This window comes from Xiphophorus maculatus, chromosome 12 (genome assembly GCF_002775205.1).
Source record: "Xiphophorus maculatus strain JP 163 A chromosome 12, X_maculatus-5.0-male, whole genome shotgun sequence".
NCBI lineage: Eukaryota > Metazoa > Chordata > Actinopteri > Cyprinodontiformes > Poeciliidae > Xiphophorus > Xiphophorus maculatus.
In genome coordinates, this window is record NC_036454.1 from 18,084,931 (window position 1) to 18,100,516 (window position 15,586).

General features: G+C 39.2%; 5 protein-coding genes across 7 annotated transcripts; 2 read left to right on the forward strand and 3 right to left on the reverse strand.

Annotated features, from left to right (window-relative positions):
- Nucleotides 1-190: 190 nt before the first annotated feature.
- Nucleotides 191-2,720, reverse strand: alkbh2 (alkB homolog 2, alpha-ketoglutarate dependent dioxygenase). Its single transcript, XM_014468757.2, is given in 5 exon segments — nt 191-1,009; nt 1,082-1,280; nt 1,358-1,671; nt 2,568-2,650; nt 2,653-2,720. Coding segments are annotated over 5 exon segments (975 nt in total). The 5' UTR covers nt 2,686-2,720; the 3' UTR covers nt 191-663.
- On the forward strand, nt 2,278-6,291 carry ung (uracil DNA glycosylase). 2 transcript variants are annotated; one of them, XM_005794999.3, is made up of 7 exons: nt 2,278-2,519; nt 2,831-3,031; nt 3,106-3,201; nt 4,449-4,546; nt 5,320-5,408; nt 5,522-5,700; nt 5,790-6,291. In XM_005794999.3, the coding sequence occupies exons 1-7, from the start codon at nt 2,421-2,423 to the stop codon at nt 5,928-5,930; spliced, it is 903 nt and encodes a 300-aa protein (XP_005795056.1). In that variant the 5' UTR covers nt 2,278-2,420; the 3' UTR covers nt 5,931-6,291. The 2 variants fall into 2 exon arrangements, with proteins under 2 accessions (XP_005795056.1, XP_014324249.1); XM_014468763.2 differs by lacking the exon at nt 2,278-2,519 and having other exon boundaries at nt 2,704-3,031.
- Nucleotides 6,292-6,838: 547 nt separating this feature from the next.
- Nucleotides 6,839-9,704, forward strand: pxmp2 (peroxisomal membrane protein 2). The gene is made up of 5 exons (XM_005795000.3): nt 6,839-7,054; nt 7,394-7,516; nt 8,333-8,495; nt 9,116-9,235; nt 9,336-9,704. Exons 1-5 carry the CDS (start codon nt 6,945-6,947, stop codon nt 9,402-9,404), a joined length of 585 nt encoding a protein of 194 aa, XP_005795057.1. The 5' UTR covers nt 6,839-6,944; the 3' UTR covers nt 9,405-9,704.
- Nucleotides 9,492-14,560, reverse strand: LOC102225848 (polyubiquitin-like). 2 transcript variants are annotated; one of them, XM_023344289.1, is made up of 3 exons: nt 14,454-14,560; nt 13,897-14,371; nt 9,492-9,831 (listed from the first exon to the last, which is right to left on the reverse strand). In XM_023344289.1, exons 2-3 carry the CDS (start codon nt 14,357-14,359, stop codon nt 9,827-9,829), a joined length of 468 nt encoding a protein of 155 aa, XP_023200057.1. In that variant the 5' UTR covers nt 14,360-14,371; nt 14,454-14,560; the 3' UTR covers nt 9,492-9,826. The 2 variants fall into 2 exon arrangements, with proteins under 2 accessions (XP_023200057.1, XP_023200056.1); XM_023344288.1 differs by lacking the exon at nt 9,492-9,831 and having other exon boundaries at nt 13,261-14,371.
- Nucleotides 9,712-10,510, reverse strand: LOC106699593 (polyubiquitin-like). Its single transcript, XM_014468391.2, has 2 exons — nt 10,399-10,510; nt 9,712-10,306 (listed from the first exon to the last, which is right to left on the reverse strand). The coding sequence occupies exon 2, from the start codon at nt 10,292-10,294 to the stop codon at nt 9,827-9,829; it is 468 nt and encodes a 155-aa protein (XP_014323877.1). The 5' UTR covers nt 10,295-10,306; nt 10,399-10,510; the 3' UTR covers nt 9,712-9,826.
- Nucleotides 14,561-15,586: the final 1,026 nt, after the last annotated feature.

Consider the following 15,586-nt stretch of genomic DNA (forward strand, 5'->3'; position numbering starts at 1 on the left):
CACCAACATCAAAGAGTTTTAACTATGTTAAATTCTCTTTGACCTAAACGCACAGTCTGCCATGTCATGGAAGATTCAAATGATCAAAAACAGGTCTTTCAGAAGAGATTTAGGAAATTACATTTTTAAATTAGAGATATTTTTAAGACGGAAACTAATTGTGTGACAAAATTCACTTTAAGTTGTGTATACATGCATTTTTTTCACTGACAAATGTATCATGACACTAAAACCACAGCTGGGCAGAAAAGTACAGATTTCCCCAGTTAATTTCTAGAGTGCACAGAAAAAAAAAGTCAGCTTTCTGTAAATTTTGTCTCATATCACAAGGCAGACACAACTCAAGCTGGTCAGCTGATATTAGTTAACACCAGTTATTCACATATTTGCTTGGCATAAAAAAACGAAACAAAAAAAACCAACTCAGATCTGCCTTTTGTGATGCCAGCACAAGCATAGGCATGTGGAGGATTTCTTCTTGATAAAATCTTGATTTAAAACAAATTGGAAAAAAAAAACCCAAAACATGACCTGTTTCTTTATAGGAAACAGGCAATGTCTAAAGTAAGTTAAACAGATTTATTGGAAGAAATAAGTAAATCTTTATTTACTATTTCTTCAGAAAAACTTTGACCTGAGAAGTATTTCTTAAAAATGCGATCTTTAATCTGGGTTTTTGCTGTTAATGTTCCTCTTTGACTGTTTAGTGACGTCCTCCAAGATGCGTCTAAAGGTGAGATTAATGCGAGGTGAGAGGACCTTCTTCCGAACCGGAAGGCTGTGGTACCAGAAGGTATTGGTGGGAGGGTTCATGAGGAGCAGGCTTCCGTGAGCCAGCTCCAGCTTCACGGGATCGATCTGTCGGCTGCTCCGCTTCCCTCGAGCATCTCTGTGTCTAAAGACAAAGTCTCGAGCTGCTCCCAGAGAGACGGAGGCGATGGGACAGGAAGGGTCCAGCTCCTTCTCGTCGTCCCGATGCTCCCCCATGTGATCTTGTCCATCTTTGTACCTGGTGGAGATACCGAGGCTTCAGATAAGTTCAACTCTGAACTTCTGGATTAGGTGTTGGGAAGTTTGTCACCTGTTGATCAAGACGAAGTTGAACTTCTGTCCGGTTGCGCCTGTGACCGCGTTTCGGATGTACTCCAAGGTCGGAGTCCAGGGGGAAGCCAGACGCCTCACTCCGGAGTAAGTGTAGGTGAGGCCTGCGTTCCCATAGGTCGCCTGTTTCCTCGGTATGTTGTACACCTTTCCAAACACTTGGACCTTTGCTTCCTCTCCTATCAGAAAACAAAACAACCAGCTGTCACACTATTAAACTGCAAATTCATGCCACATGTTTACAATAAATAACCACCTGTTGAGTACACCACCTCCTCCTCCAGCTGTCTGAAAAGGTTATCTGCCTCTCCTTTCAAGAAGAGCAACGCATAATCACAGTCCAGTCCCTCTGCTTCTATTTTTTGCCAAGGAATAGGATGAGAGAACTCTTCAAAAGACGGGTCCTTTTCCTCCTCCTCTACGCCCTCATGTTCCTCCATCTTTGTCTTATTTTACCTGGGACTTCTTCGTGGGACATCATTGTTGCACAGATGTTTATTCTGTCTCCCAAGCAGAAACTTGTCCATTTCTGTAGCCTGATGTGACGACACACTGATGGGGAACGTTTTGCTGTATAAACCAAGGAAAAAAAGAATTAAAACTAAAAAGTTTATTTAACTGAAAATGCATATTATATGTATGTTGATGTTGAGTTGAAAAGCTTAATATTTTAAGTAATCCCCAATTTCTACCTTTTACATTTTATATATGGTTAGCCAGCTATACATTATTTACTTTTGCTAGAAAATATTAAAATGTAGACCAAGTAATGTGACAAACTCCGTGGAACTATATTGTATGAAGGGTATTAAATGGTACAGATTAATTTCACACACTTTATTTCAGTAAATTTATGGCTAATAAAAACTTGGATTAACATTGACGTGAAGAAACCAGCTAAAACAATGACCTTCTGTGCCTTACCTCTCGTTGAGTCTCGATGTCTGTCGACAAATGTTTGTTGGTCTTGTGTAATATTATTTTCTGAGAATCCTTTGTGTTTTTTATTACCCTTGATGAGTCACAATTAATAGAAATAAATGCTTAAACTACTTCAGTGTACTAATCATCATGATTAATAAAAACGCGGTAGTAACCAAAACATTTTCTAAAAGTAAAGTTGTTAAAGAGCAGAAAACTGGCACGTCTTGAACGCAACTCAGCTCATTATAATAAATGCTTTCGTCATTTTGTTTAGGCGCGAATTCATTTGCACCATCGCACCGACAACGTTAATTTACCTGGGAGTCTCGTGGTCTTTAAACAATAAAGCATTTTCTTTCTCTCCGCAGCTCACCGCCAAAGTGTTCGCAACAAGAATGATTGGACAGAAAACTATCAATTCATTTTTTTCGCCGGTATCGAAAAAGAGAGTTTCTAATGAGGCAAACGAACCCGAGGAGAACGCTAAAGAACCGGTGAGTGTCACTACTTTTACAAACAGATGGCAAATCATCTTTAGAAACAGAACCTGAGCCGTGGCACATTTTAATTCAAATCTTACCGGTGCTATTTTGTAGTATTTCATATCGTTGTGTTCTCCCGCGACAAGAGCGGCTTACTCCAAGCTGCGTTCAGGATCATCTCTGTTGTTGAACGTTGCCAAACGGGTTTTGCTAGCATGGAACTGTTGGCACCGCTTCGTCAACTGTTTGTACAGCAGATTTCTCTCCGGGGAACGCGTTTCTCGCCGGCTTTGTGCTTTGCTCAATATACCAAAATCCTGCAGAAGAAGCAGAAATGCGCCACGGTGCTGCCGGAGCAGCAAAGCCCGCCTCCCAGTCCTCTGTCCCCGGCGCAGCTGGAACGGATGGCTCGCAACAAGAGAGCGGCGCTGGAGAGGCTGGCTTCCGCTCAGACTCCTCCGGGGTTCGGGGACAGCTGGAGGAAGGAGCTGGCTGCTGAGTTTGGAAAGCCCTACTTCAAACAGGTGAGAAGAGGAGGTTTTTCCACACACACTGTTTATTATCAGGTGTTTTAATGATTTTTACACTTTTGCCACAGCTGATGCAGTTTGTTGCTGAAGAGAGGAAGCGCCACACAGTTTACCCACCTGCTGAACAAGTGTTCACCTGGAGCAAGGTGTGCAAAATCACAGATGTAAGTGTGGCTCATGAGTACGCAACTTTATGCCTGGAGAAACTGAGTGATTGAAGTGCAGAACTATAATATCCATGTAGGTATTGGGGTAGAAGTACCGTACTTACAGTTGAACCTACAATAATTAGTTTCTGATAGGACGTTGGATTTGAATCTGTCAAAGCATAAAGTAAATGTGCAAAAGAAGTAACAATTTTAAAGAACAAAAGACATTTGTAGTGTACATCTTATTAAAAACAGAATATCAAAAAATATTTATACCCTTGTCAATGATAAATAGCAACATTTGTGTTGGCATCACAGCAATAAAACCTTTCTGATATTTGCGGAGCAGTTTTCTGCATGTCTCCTGGTATTTTAACAATTTATGTTTGATGAACTGCAGGGCTTTGAGTTTGGAAGGTCTCCATGCCATCACCCTAATCTTTAGCTTCCTCCACAGACTCTTGATCACATTCAGGCTAGTAGTCTGGCTTGGCCACTGAAAACATTATTACTTCAACTAAGTGTTTTGGTAAAACTAAGTGATATTTAAATCTGTGTCAAAATTGATTTTATTAATGATTTAAGTTGAACGATTATTGTATTAAATTACATTAACTCAATCCAGTTTGTTCTTTTAGTATTTTGTTACTAGTAAATAACTTCTACCAACCAGGGAAAGTGTCCTGTAGCATAGGTTATAAAAAATCTTATTAAATTAAAATCTTGATCAAAGGGATGTATTACAGTGAGGAAAAAGCTACTGTACAGTAAAACATTGTATTACAGACATTTTTGTACCTCAAACAGCCACAATTCAAACCACTTTACCATCACATTATTAAAATTGAAGTAATGCATCTCTTTATAAAGACACTGTATTTTTGTTTATAAATTTCAATACCTGATAGTTTTATTGAGGCCATTTCTTTCAAAAGCCAACTCAAAGCACCTGTTTTTTAGGTCCTTAGGTCTGATGTTTATTTCTAAAGCACATTAATTAACTACACACTAGTCCCACTTTTTTTTTTTTTAGCTTTTTAGCTGGGGTACCTGAGGGAACTCACATATGCAAACTCCATGCAGAAATACTCCAGGCTGGATTTCAAACCCAAGACCTTCCTGCTTGCAAGGCAACATGCTGCCAACTATCAATTTTCCTTTTTGGGGGGGGGGGAGAAAAAAGGCAAAAACCTATAAAAAACAACCATGTTTTCCTTGGAGAGAGTTGTTAAATGTAGTAAAGTCTTTGTCTTTGATTTTAGGTTAAAGTGGTCATTCTAGGTCAAGATCCATATCATGGTCCAGGCCAAGCGCACGGACTATGCTTCAGTGTGAAAAGACCAGTTCCTCCTCCTCCGAGGTTTGAAGTCTGTGTTTCGTTTTGTTTATAATGAACAGAAACTGATTGAGTGTTCACATTTCAGGTGTCCTGACTGTCTTTCCTCACAGGTATTTCAAGATTTAAGGGACGACTTTGTGTCGACAAAATAAAATTTCAAAAATAATGACTTAAACAGGAATTATGATGTTTCTTTATTTACCTGAAAAGAGGTGTTTTGTACAATTTTCAATGCATCTTTCATACCATAAAAATTTGAAAAAGTGACAAGCTTTTCATCACTGCACCTCTTTATTCATGCAAACGGCAGACTGCATTAATTGAAAGACAAACGACAAAGTTTCGCATTAGACTGTATTGTTGCCACAACTTGGATAAGAGATGTATGGGGCTGAAATGTTTCTTGAAAGGTGAGGAATTTATTTTGGCTTTTTCCAGACCTACATGATGATCTGCATTTAGACTTTATTCCTTTTGAAATAGAGAAAAATCTAATGATTCTCATCAAATGCCATACAATCACACCTAGATTTTGATATTCTACCCATCAGTATTTTAGTTTTTGAATTAAACACTCTCATTCAAATATTAATAAAAAAAACCCTGACCTTCGTCAAATTCAGGTTCAAACGAAGTCAGGCGCTCTCGAGGTTATTTCGTTGACTGAAGCTACTAATGTTCACAAACATTATTATGAAAACGTTTTTAACTTTAGAGGACAGCCCTGCAGTTGTGTGAACACTCGAATCAAAATTGTTTGCCTTCCATTTTTAACATTTGCTTTTTATTTGCAGTTTGGAGAACATGTACAAAGAGCTGGCCACAGACATCGACGGCTTTCAGCATCCAGGCCATGGCGACCTGACTGGATGGGCCAGGCAAGGTAATTCTATTGATTTACATTCTGTTAAATGATTATACAAAAACATGCGAGACATTTTTCTTTCATCCACAACTTTCCTGTCTTTGTTTGAACCCCTTTTACCTTCTCACTAGGTGTGCTGCTGCTCAACGCCGTGCTGACTGTCAGGGCGCACCAAGCTAACTCCCACAAAGACAGAGGCTGGGAGACCTTCACTGACGCTGTGATTCAGTGGCTCAGCAGCAATCAAGAGGGCGTCATCTTCATGCTGTGGGGATCGTACGCACAGAAAAAAGGGGCTTCAATTAACCGAGTGAGTCTGCTAATTCGTGCATTTTAACGCTCACCAAAGCTTGCTTGTGCTGAATATTTATGATGAGGATGTACTCCTTTCTGTTACAGACACGCCACCACGTCCTGCAGACTGTACATCCCTCCCCCCTGTCTGCTCATCGAGGATTTTTTGGTTGCAGACATTTCTCCAAGGCCAACGAGTTGCTAGAGAAATGTGGAAAGTCTCCCATAGACTGGAAGGCTCTTTAACTTCTATGTTGGCTTTTCTGAAGCCCATGTAAACTACAGACCAAACCCACCTATAAGCTTTTTAGTTCTTCTTCCAGCAGTTATTCATGTTTTTATAAAACAATACCGGCAGATTGTTCTGTTTTCACTGCATTGTTCTCTTAGTGGTTTAACTTTTGTAAATATTTGTTTTCTTTTTCTGCCCTTTTAGTTTGCACCTTGTTTCCTTTTTTTACTTTTTTATGTAATGTTTGGTACATTAAAGGGTTTTCTACATTGTGTAATGTTTTGGGTGAATTTCAAATGAATGATAAATCTATGTTTGGCACCATTAATGATCTACAGTATATTTGATATTCAATGCTAAATTAGGGAAGACTTAAACTCACGCTTAGTGAACATATTCTGCATTTTGCTTCAAAAAATAAAAATAATATTTAAAAAATTTGCGGGTGAAACTTTTAAAGAAAATAAGATGTTCATGGCTAACTATGTCTAACATTGTGGCCTGCATGCTTGGGAATCCTCCAGAATGAGTTGGAAAGTGTCTTGGATCCCCCCCAGGCTTGCATAGTGGATGTATGCATAGTTATGAAAATGTTTCCTCCCAAGCAGTCTTAAATTTGTTTTAAAGCTTGCAAGGTAAGACTGAAATAGATACATTTAAAACATTTTCTGGCCTGTTCAATATTGAGCAATATAGCCCTCTAAAAGCTTAATGGAACCAGGCACAAACAATCTGCAAAATAAATTCATACTTGCGTAGAAATAACAGTTTTTTTCTTTTTTTTTTTACATAAAATATATTTGTTATAATTGTAATTATTATAATTAACGTACTATAATTTTTGTATCCCAATCCCACCACATTAAAAACAATCAAGTCACTTAACATCACTTCCGGTTTGACGTCTACGTCGGAGGACGGCTTCTCCTTTGACGCAAGGACGTGGACAGGAACAATAATGGGACTCGCCGCCCTTTGTGGGGCAGTGTTGCAGAGGCTGTAATGTATGAATACCGTAAGGAATAACAATGCCCGTACAGAGCCTGCCAGTCCGGGATGGGTCCTTTCATTTCCGTCTGCTCCAGCAGTACTTGATCCTCCTGAAAAAATACCCGATCCTCACGAAATCTGTAACCAGGTCGGTTTCTGTGCTCCTAAAACTCACAGCTGTTTTTTTTCCAGTTGTTTAAACGTCAATTTGTAATGTTCACTGACTAACCGAGAAAATAGTTGTCGTTTCTTTTTATTATGTAGTTTTATAAGTCAGATTATTTATGGCTGTTGCTTGTATTAGCTCCTGATCACTTTGTTTGCACTGAGCACACTGCGGTATTAGCCAATCAGTAGCTGCCATGAAAACCTCCTACTCAGAAGTTACACAGTTTTTTTGTTTTTTTTTTTACTTTAAGCTTGTGAAACTTGTTGTTGCTCATTGACAGGAGAGTGTGATCTGTCAGTCTGTTCTTCATTCTTTCAGTGGGATCCTGTCCGCTTTAGGAAATCTACTTTCACAGTACTTGGAAGGCAGAAAAAAGACCAAAAGTGGAGGTCCAGTTGATGAGATCGATGTGGCTGGAGCCACACGATATGCCATCTTTGGGTGAGACTTAGCAGAATATGAGAACAATGAGAGTGCAGCACATTCTAATAATATACCCAGTCACCTTCTTTTACAAAATGACACTGCAAGCACAATTTTAAATATATTTTTTTGTGGATTTTAAGGGATTGACCAACGTATATGGGATGCGATGCATGGTGTTATTCAGAATGTTGCAATCCAAACCACGCCATTGTAGCCCTGGCTGTATGTTACAGGCTGTTGGGCAAAACCCTTGTCAACGTACCATGAAAGCCAAATTTCATTCATTGCTGATAATTGCACTGTTGACATCCTCCCACCTGAGCTGTAGTTCTCCTCTACAGCCACAGTGGAGCTACCATGTGCCTGTTAGCTGCTTCTCCGACTCCTGTTGTCTCTGGAGTTTAGGTGGGAGCCTTGTCTTTGCAGTGGACTTGCAGTTGCCTCGTTCCGTTTTCCATGACGGATTGAACAGGCGTCTGTGAGATGTTGTAAACTTCAGGATATTGTTTTATAACCTGACTCCGCATTAAACTTCTGCACAACTTGCACAGAATTTTATTTATGGGTGTCACTGTAGATAGGGTCTGTAACACAATAACATACTTTAAAACCATGCGTCACCTTCCACTAGCTGCTACATTGTGTTGCTCTTTCTCACAAAATCTAAATAAACGACTAAATTAAGATTTGTGATTGTAATATGACAAATTGGCAAAAAGTTTGAAGAGTAAACACTTTCTCCCGGGCGCTGTGCATGTAAATCGGCTAACTCTTGGCAAATTCATGGAGTTTTGTGTTTGTTACTGGTTTATTACTTTTTTCCTCTTGTAGGTTGATTATCACTGGGCCAGTGAGCCATATCTTTTACCAGCTGATGGAGGTGTGGATGCCAACCACTGACCCGCTCTGCATCGTCAAACGACTGCTACTGGACCGACTCATCTTTGCTCCTGGCTTCCTGCTCCTTTTCTACCTTGTTATGAACATCCTGGAGGTGATTTCTTTTTGATCTTCTCAAAAGTGTCTATCAAATATATTAATGTACTGCTTTCAGTAAAATATTGGTAAGTTTTGTGATGATCAGGTTTTCCCAGCTGAAAACAGATTGCTGGTTTTGTTTTGCTAGTCAGAGACAAAAGAAAATTGTCTGATTCCTGTGTCTGAGCCAATTCTAATTTATGTAATGGTTAGAATATTGAAATCCAAAATGTAATTAAAAAATGTGGTGTGCTTTTGTATTCAAACCCTCTTTACAATAACCCCCCCCAAATAAATCCAGGAGAAAGTAAGTGCTGTGAATGTTTTATTCATGGCTTTTTAAATAAGCAAATATTTGAAGAAGGTTTGCAAATCATTCAAGTATTTGTTATCATACATGAACCAAAAATGAATGAGTATCATGCAGCTGATTTTCATTGTTTTATTTCCTGATGCCAGACTCTATGTCTGTCAAATTCTATGCTCCAGTTTCTACATTAACTCAATTTAAAAGCATAAATATCACTTTTAAATACTGATAAACACATTTTGATATGTATTATAAGCATATACGTAAGTGCATTCATTGCGCATTAAATATACTTTACAGAAAATAAGTATTTACTTGTTCCTCAGGCTAAAGGCTGGGATGATTTCCAGAAGAAGATGAGAAAAAGTTACTGGACTGCTCTGAAGATGAACTGGAAAGTCTGGACTCCTTTCACATTTATAAACATAAACTTTGTGCCTGTTCAGGTACGCTCCGTCACTGACATCCTGTCATGTTAAGAATTAGGAGGAGCCTCACACTGACTTCCTCTGTGATGTTCCCCCCCCTCCTCTCATTATGTTTCAGTTTCGAGTGCTCTTCGCCAACATGATTGCCTTATTCTGGTATGCCTACCTTGCCACTGTGAGGAAATGATGCTTCTTTGAGGACTAACCAGATGCAAGCAACTTCCATATATGGCTGGAAGATTCTTTACATGAAGTTGCACTGGTGATTACTGGGATACTGCTTTAAAACGCTAGAATTAAAAAGAATAACAGAGTATTTTTTTACGCTTTGTTTTGCAGGGACCTGTATAAAAAAAAAACTCGAGAAAGTTTAAAATTCTGACATTTTTTACATAAGCTGAGATAACTAGGGGTTGTTTTTTTTTGTTACCTTTAATGAGCTTTACCTACTGATCTGAACAAGTGAAGAAATAAAATACAAAAGAGACATGCCATTTGTCATGACTGACTTTTATTATTATTGTTACTGCTACATAATACATTATAATTACACTTGTTTAAATACAAAAAAACTGGAATGTCTTCTTCTTGTTCACCATGAGAACGTCCTCAGCCTCCTCTCAGACGCAGAGTCAAGAAGATGGTGCTGTGTTCCTTCACGTTGTAGTTGGACAGTTTTCCGGTCTGCATCTCCCGGCCCTCATGGATCAGCCTCTGCTGGTTCGCAGGAACCCCCTGTCTCTTCTCCACTCTCCCCCTGAATCCCTCCACCGTCTCGTCGGGTGTGATATCGTAGGTGCTGGTCGTCCCCGTCTCGTTTTTCAGGAACACCTGGAAGGTGGACGGCTGGGTGACCAGCAGAGACACCTGGGAGCCCGGCTCAATGTTGTAGGAGCTCAGGGTCATGGAGTCGTCGTTCAGAGGTGTGCTCGACCCGTTCGTGAAGACCAGCTTCTGCCTGGCAGCGGGAACCCCCAGCTCCTGCTGGATGAGCATCTTCAGAGAGCCCACTGTGTCGTGTGGGTTTACTTTGAGCGTGCGGGACGTCCCACCCAGCATTCTGATGACTATCTCCATGATTAAACTGACCTGAAAAATAGTTAAAAAGTTTTCAGCACTTTTACTAGATGACAATATTCAGCGGTAAGATCATAAACGTGTTGATTAGGAGAGCAACTTACCTTGCGATGGATTTCTAATAATAATAATTAAAAAAATATGTCCTTCTGGCTTCAGATATCCAATAATCGCTAATCCTCAGCGCTTGTGCACTAATGTTGGCCAGCTGTGTTTATATACAGACCGAGTCGGACGTCAGCGCCCTCCCACTGCACTTAAGATTCGTTTTCCCTCTCTGCCTGTTTTTATGTTTCAGTTTCTATTCTCCAAACATGAGTCTGCTGAAATGGCTTTTCGTGACGCTGTTTCGCGGAGTTCCCCGAATACCTGCAAACAGGTGAGGCGGAGGAACAGCTGGGCTTTACCGCTTACCTGACGATGGGAGGAGGAGGGAAACAAAAACAGGACAATAAGAAATCAGATGGTGGTGAATCATCAGATAAAGTGAATGTGAGTTCGGTTACGGCTAAAACAAAAGAGAAAATGAAAAAAAACCGTTTAAGTGGTCCATTTCGCAAATTATTAGGATTATATAATACGAATATAATATAATAGAATAGACTTTATTGATCCCCAAGGGAAATTTCTTATTTAGCAAGCTACTCCATCTAAGGTGTTAAATATTAATACTACAAATATATGCACAATCAAGGGATATATACTGTATATGTATATGTAGTATATACAGTACAGACCAAAAGTTTGGGCACACCTTTTAATTCAAAGAGTTTATTTTATTTTCATGACTATTGACGTTGTAGATTCACACTGAAGGCATCAAAACTATGAATAACACATGTGTAAATATGCACTAAACAAAAAAGTGTAAAACAACTGAAAATACCCCTTATATTCTAGTTTCTTCAAAGTAGCAACCTTTTGCTGTGATTACTGCTTTGCACACACTCTGCATTTTCTTGATGAGCTTCAAGAGGTCGTCACCTGAAATGGTTTTCACTTCATAGGTGAGTCCTGTCAGGTTAATAAGTGGGATTTCTTGCCTTATAAATAGTCATGAAAATAAAGAAAACCCATTGAATTAGAAGGTGTGTCCAAACTTTTGGTCTGTACTGTATATCTAGATAGATAGATAGATATAGAAATATATATATATATGTCTCTGTATCTATCTATCTATCTATCTATCTATCTATCTATCTATCTATCTATCTATCTATCTATCTATCTATCTATCTATCTATCTATCTATCTATCTATCTATCTATCTATCTATCTATCTATCTATCTATCTATCTATCTATCTATCTATCTATCTATCTATCTATCTATCTATCTATCTACCTACCTACCTACCTACCTACCTACCTACCTACCTACCTACCTACCTACCTACCTACCTACCTACCTACCTACCTACCTACCTACCTACCTACCTATCTATCTATCTATCTATCTATCTATCTATCTATCTATCTATCTATCTATCTATCTATCTATCTATCTATCTATCTATCTATCTATCTATCTATCTATCTACCTACCTACCTACCTACCTACCTACCTACCTACCTACCTACCTACCTACCTACCTACCTACCTACCTACCTACCTACCTACCTACCTACCTACCTACCTACCTACCTACCTACCTACCTACCTACCTACCTACCTACCTACCTACCTACCTACCTACCTATCTATCTATCTATCTATCTATCTATCTATCTATCTACCTACCTACCTACCTACCTACCTACCTACCTACCTACCTACCTACCTACCTACCTACCTACCTACCTACCTACCTACCTACCTACCTACCTACCTATCTATCTATCTATCTATCTATCTATCTACCTACCTACCTACCTACCTATCTATCTATCTATCTATCTATCTATCTATCTATCTATCTATCTATACTCATAAAAGTGATGTAAGTCATTCAATATGACTGAATATAATTAAATAAATAAATAAGCATAATAAGTGGAGAAATAATTAGATTTTTTGGGCCTTGTAAAGCCTAATGGCTACAGGCAGAAATGATTTTCTGTGGTGCACTTTGGCAAAATGAGTTTCTGGCTGAAGGAGCTCCTGCATCCTGCCAGCATGTCATGAAGTGGACGAGACTTGTTGTCCAACATGACCCTCATCTTGGACAGGATCCTTCTCCCTGACACCACTGTCAGAAAGTCCAGCTCCACTCCAATGATGTCGCTGGCCTCGCAGGTCAGTCTGTTCAGCCTGCTGGTGTCCTCCACCTTAAGCTTGCTGCCCCAGCATACCATACCATACAGGATGACACTGGCCACCACAGATTCATAAAACATCCTGAGCAAAGTCTGGCAGATGTTGAAGGAAATCAGGCGCCTCAGAAAGTAGAGGCGACCAAATCATCACTGACCTCAAGCATGACTCTGTCTCTCCTCTCTTCCCCCAGACTATGAGATATTGATTTCAAAAGGAAATTGTAAATATATTTTCCTCTTAATAGACATTGGTCCTCTGCACAGCATCCCAGGTCAGACATAACCTGTAGCCGTGTTTGACGAGTCAACAAATGAGACATGGTGCCCGGTGTGCATGTAGTGGCTCTAGAGGCTCTGGCCTCAGCTGCAGTTCACTCCTGGGTGAATTTTGTTTGAACGTGTTTCCAGTTAGCCAAATGAAAAGATGTGTTACCAACATTTGATGATTGCAAAGAAGGATGTGTATATTGATTATTGAGCACATATGAAGTATCTATCTAGAAAACTCCTTGGAAACCCACTAGTCTCTTGGAAAATGTCTGCATTTTTTAAAGCAACTGATGAGCAACACATGGAGATTTTACATGATGTTGCTTTTCTGTTTAACAAGTTTAAATATACTTCATTAGAAACTTTTTTTATGCTTCACTACCACAGACCTGTATTACAAAACTTGAGAAAGTTTAAAATGAGGACATTCTGTACATAAGCGAGGTGTGATGTATGCTTTATTTATTTCAAACAGACAATAAAAGGTAAAATCAGAAAATAAGAATAAGACAAACATGTCAATTTACATTCAATTTTACTCAATTTATTTGGAACAGGAACAATTAGGAGGTAAAATATATAATGACTTCCTGTTCCTCTCATACAGTCACTCAAGTCTCCCCACACCATAGATCTATTAAACACAATTATGTACAAAAACTATTTTTGGCTGTTCTGATACATTGTTGTTTTTTTTTTTATTTCCTTCCCCCCTTAAATTCTAACCCCCTATTTTGTCACAAAACACCTTTTGAATATTTTGTGGAAGCTGACGGTTTCTTGCTTTGAACATAAATTTTACTGTTTGGATTTTAACAAATTCACAGAATTTGAGTACAAATTAATAGTAACAATAACATCTAAAAAGCTACACTTATTGATTGGTACAAATGTAGAAATAAAATTTGTCCTGACTGATTCAGACTACTAGATAATATATTACAATTTCACTTATTTCAGTAATATGATTATTTTTTTTGTTTGTGTACAGAAAATGCATTATAATTGTTTTATCATAAAAGTGCCTTAAATAAATAAAAACTGGAATGTGTTCTTCATGTTGACAGCCTCCTCAGCCTCCTCTCAGACGCAGAGTCAAGAAGATGGTGCTGTGTTCCTTCACGTTGTAGTCGGACAGTTTTCCGGTCTGCATCTCCCGGCCCTCGTGGATCAGCCTCTGCTGGTTCGCAGGAACCCCCTGTCTTTTCTCCACTCTCCTCCTGAATCCCTCCACCGTCTCGTCGGGTGTGACATTGTAGGTGGTGGTCGTCCCCGTCTCGTTTTTCAGGAACACCTGGAAGGTGGACGGCTGGGTGACCAGCAGAGACACCTGGGAGCCCGGCTCAATGTTGTAGGAGCTCAGGGTCCTGGAGTCGTCGTTCAGAGGTGTGCTCGACCCGTTCGTGAAGACCAGCTTCTGCCTGGCAGCGGGAACCCCCAGCTCCTGCTGGATGCGCATCTTCAGAGAGCCCACTGTGTCGTGTGGGTTTACTTTGAGCGTGCGGGACGTCCCACCCAGCATTCCGATGACTATCTCCATGATTAAACTGACCTGAAAAATAATTTAAAAACTTTTAATTATGACAATATTCAGAGGTGAGATTATAAACGTATTCATTAGGAGATGAACTTACCTTGTGTTTAACCTCTAATGAAAGAAAATGTCCTTCAGGCTTCAAATGTCCAGTAATGGCTGATCCTCAGGTGTTTTGCTCCTCTGAGCCTGAACAGCTGTGTTTATATACAGACTGGGCCAGCCCACTTCATTTAAGATTCGTTTTCCCTCTCTGTCATACTTTGGTTTCTATTCTCCAAAGCGCGCCTGGTCAAATGTTTTCCATGACGTTTCCTGGATACCTGCCAGCAGGTGAGGTGGAGGAACAGCTGAGTTTTACAGCTTACCTGATAATGAGAGGAGGGAAACAAAAACTGAACAATAAGAAATCAGATGGAAGGAATGCAAAGTCAGGCCTAAAGCTGAAGTAAAGCAGAAATGCAAAAAGGCCAGTCTGTTTAGTGGCCCATTTTGTTTATTATTAGGAATAAAACACGACTAATATAGGCAATAATGATAAGATAATAGACAGCTAGTTAGCCCATAACCTAAAATCAATGTTTCTTATCAAAAACATGATTTAGTTTAGGAATTAAAAAATTGGAACTCAAAAATTTATTTGAAATTTCTTTCAGGTTTCTTTTGCTTTTACTTTTTTTTGACACAAGCTTTGTGCTTCATTTAACTGATATCTAAGATAACCCCTGGTAATACAAAATGCAGTTTACAAATTATGATTTCATTTACTGAGAGAAAAACAATCCAAAAAAGTTATGTGAAAAAATAATGGCATACTGCAACCAATAACCCATAGACTCTGTGATACTCCACTCTTGGGCGGGCTTAGATTCAAAATCTTCCCAAGGACACAGTTAACCAAACTAAAATGTTTTCCTTCCACAGAACTTTTTGTAAATACTAAGTTCCTCTCTACAGCCAGCTTCTTTAGCAGGGAGTGTGTTACCATTCTGAAAGAGTTGAGATGTCAGTCTTTCCCATGATTGTGCAGACCACATTGTGACACTTCATTACAATTCCTTTATCAACAAATTTTCAGTGTAAACTGAAGTCATCAATGTGAAAGTATCAACCTGAAGGTTGAGGAAATAAATAGTACTGCTTTGTTTTCTTAACATATTTCCAAGATGTTTCTAAGAAATCCATCAAATTATGCATTTTTCAATTGAAACTTAATGAAGAAGTGGTGGGAGA

Excerpts from the sequence above, each read along its gene's own strand:
- LOC106699593 (XM_014468391.2), bottom strand. The coding sequence starts at position 10,294 with ATGGAGATAGTCATCAGAATGCTGGGTGGGACGTCCCGCACGCTCAAA.
- ung (XM_014468763.2), top strand. The coding sequence starts at position 2,723 with ATGGAACTGTTGGCACCGCTTCGTCAACTGTTTGTACAGCAGATTTCT. Across the intron at positions 3,202-4,448 it reads AGGTGTGCAAAATCACAGAT|GTTAAAGTGGTCATTCTAGG; the intron begins GTAAGTGTGGCT and ends CTTTGATTTTAG. Across the intron at positions 5,409-5,521 it reads GACTGGATGGGCCAGGCAAG|GTGTGCTGCTGCTCAACGCC; the intron begins GTAATTCTATTG and ends CCTTCTCACTAG.
- LOC102225848 (XM_023344289.1), bottom strand. The coding sequence starts at position 14,359 with ATGGAGATAGTCATCGGAATGCTGGGTGGGACGTCCCGCACGCTCAAA.
- pxmp2 (XM_005795000.3), top strand. The coding sequence starts at position 6,945 with ATGCCCGTACAGAGCCTGCCAGTCCGGGATGGGTCCTTTCATTTCCGT. Across the intron at positions 7,055-7,393 it reads CTCACGAAATCTGTAACCAG|TGGGATCCTGTCCGCTTTAG; the intron begins GTCGGTTTCTGT and ends TCATTCTTTCAG. Across the intron at positions 7,517-8,332 it reads ACACGATATGCCATCTTTGG|GTTGATTATCACTGGGCCAG; the intron begins GTGAGACTTAGC and ends TTCCTCTTGTAG.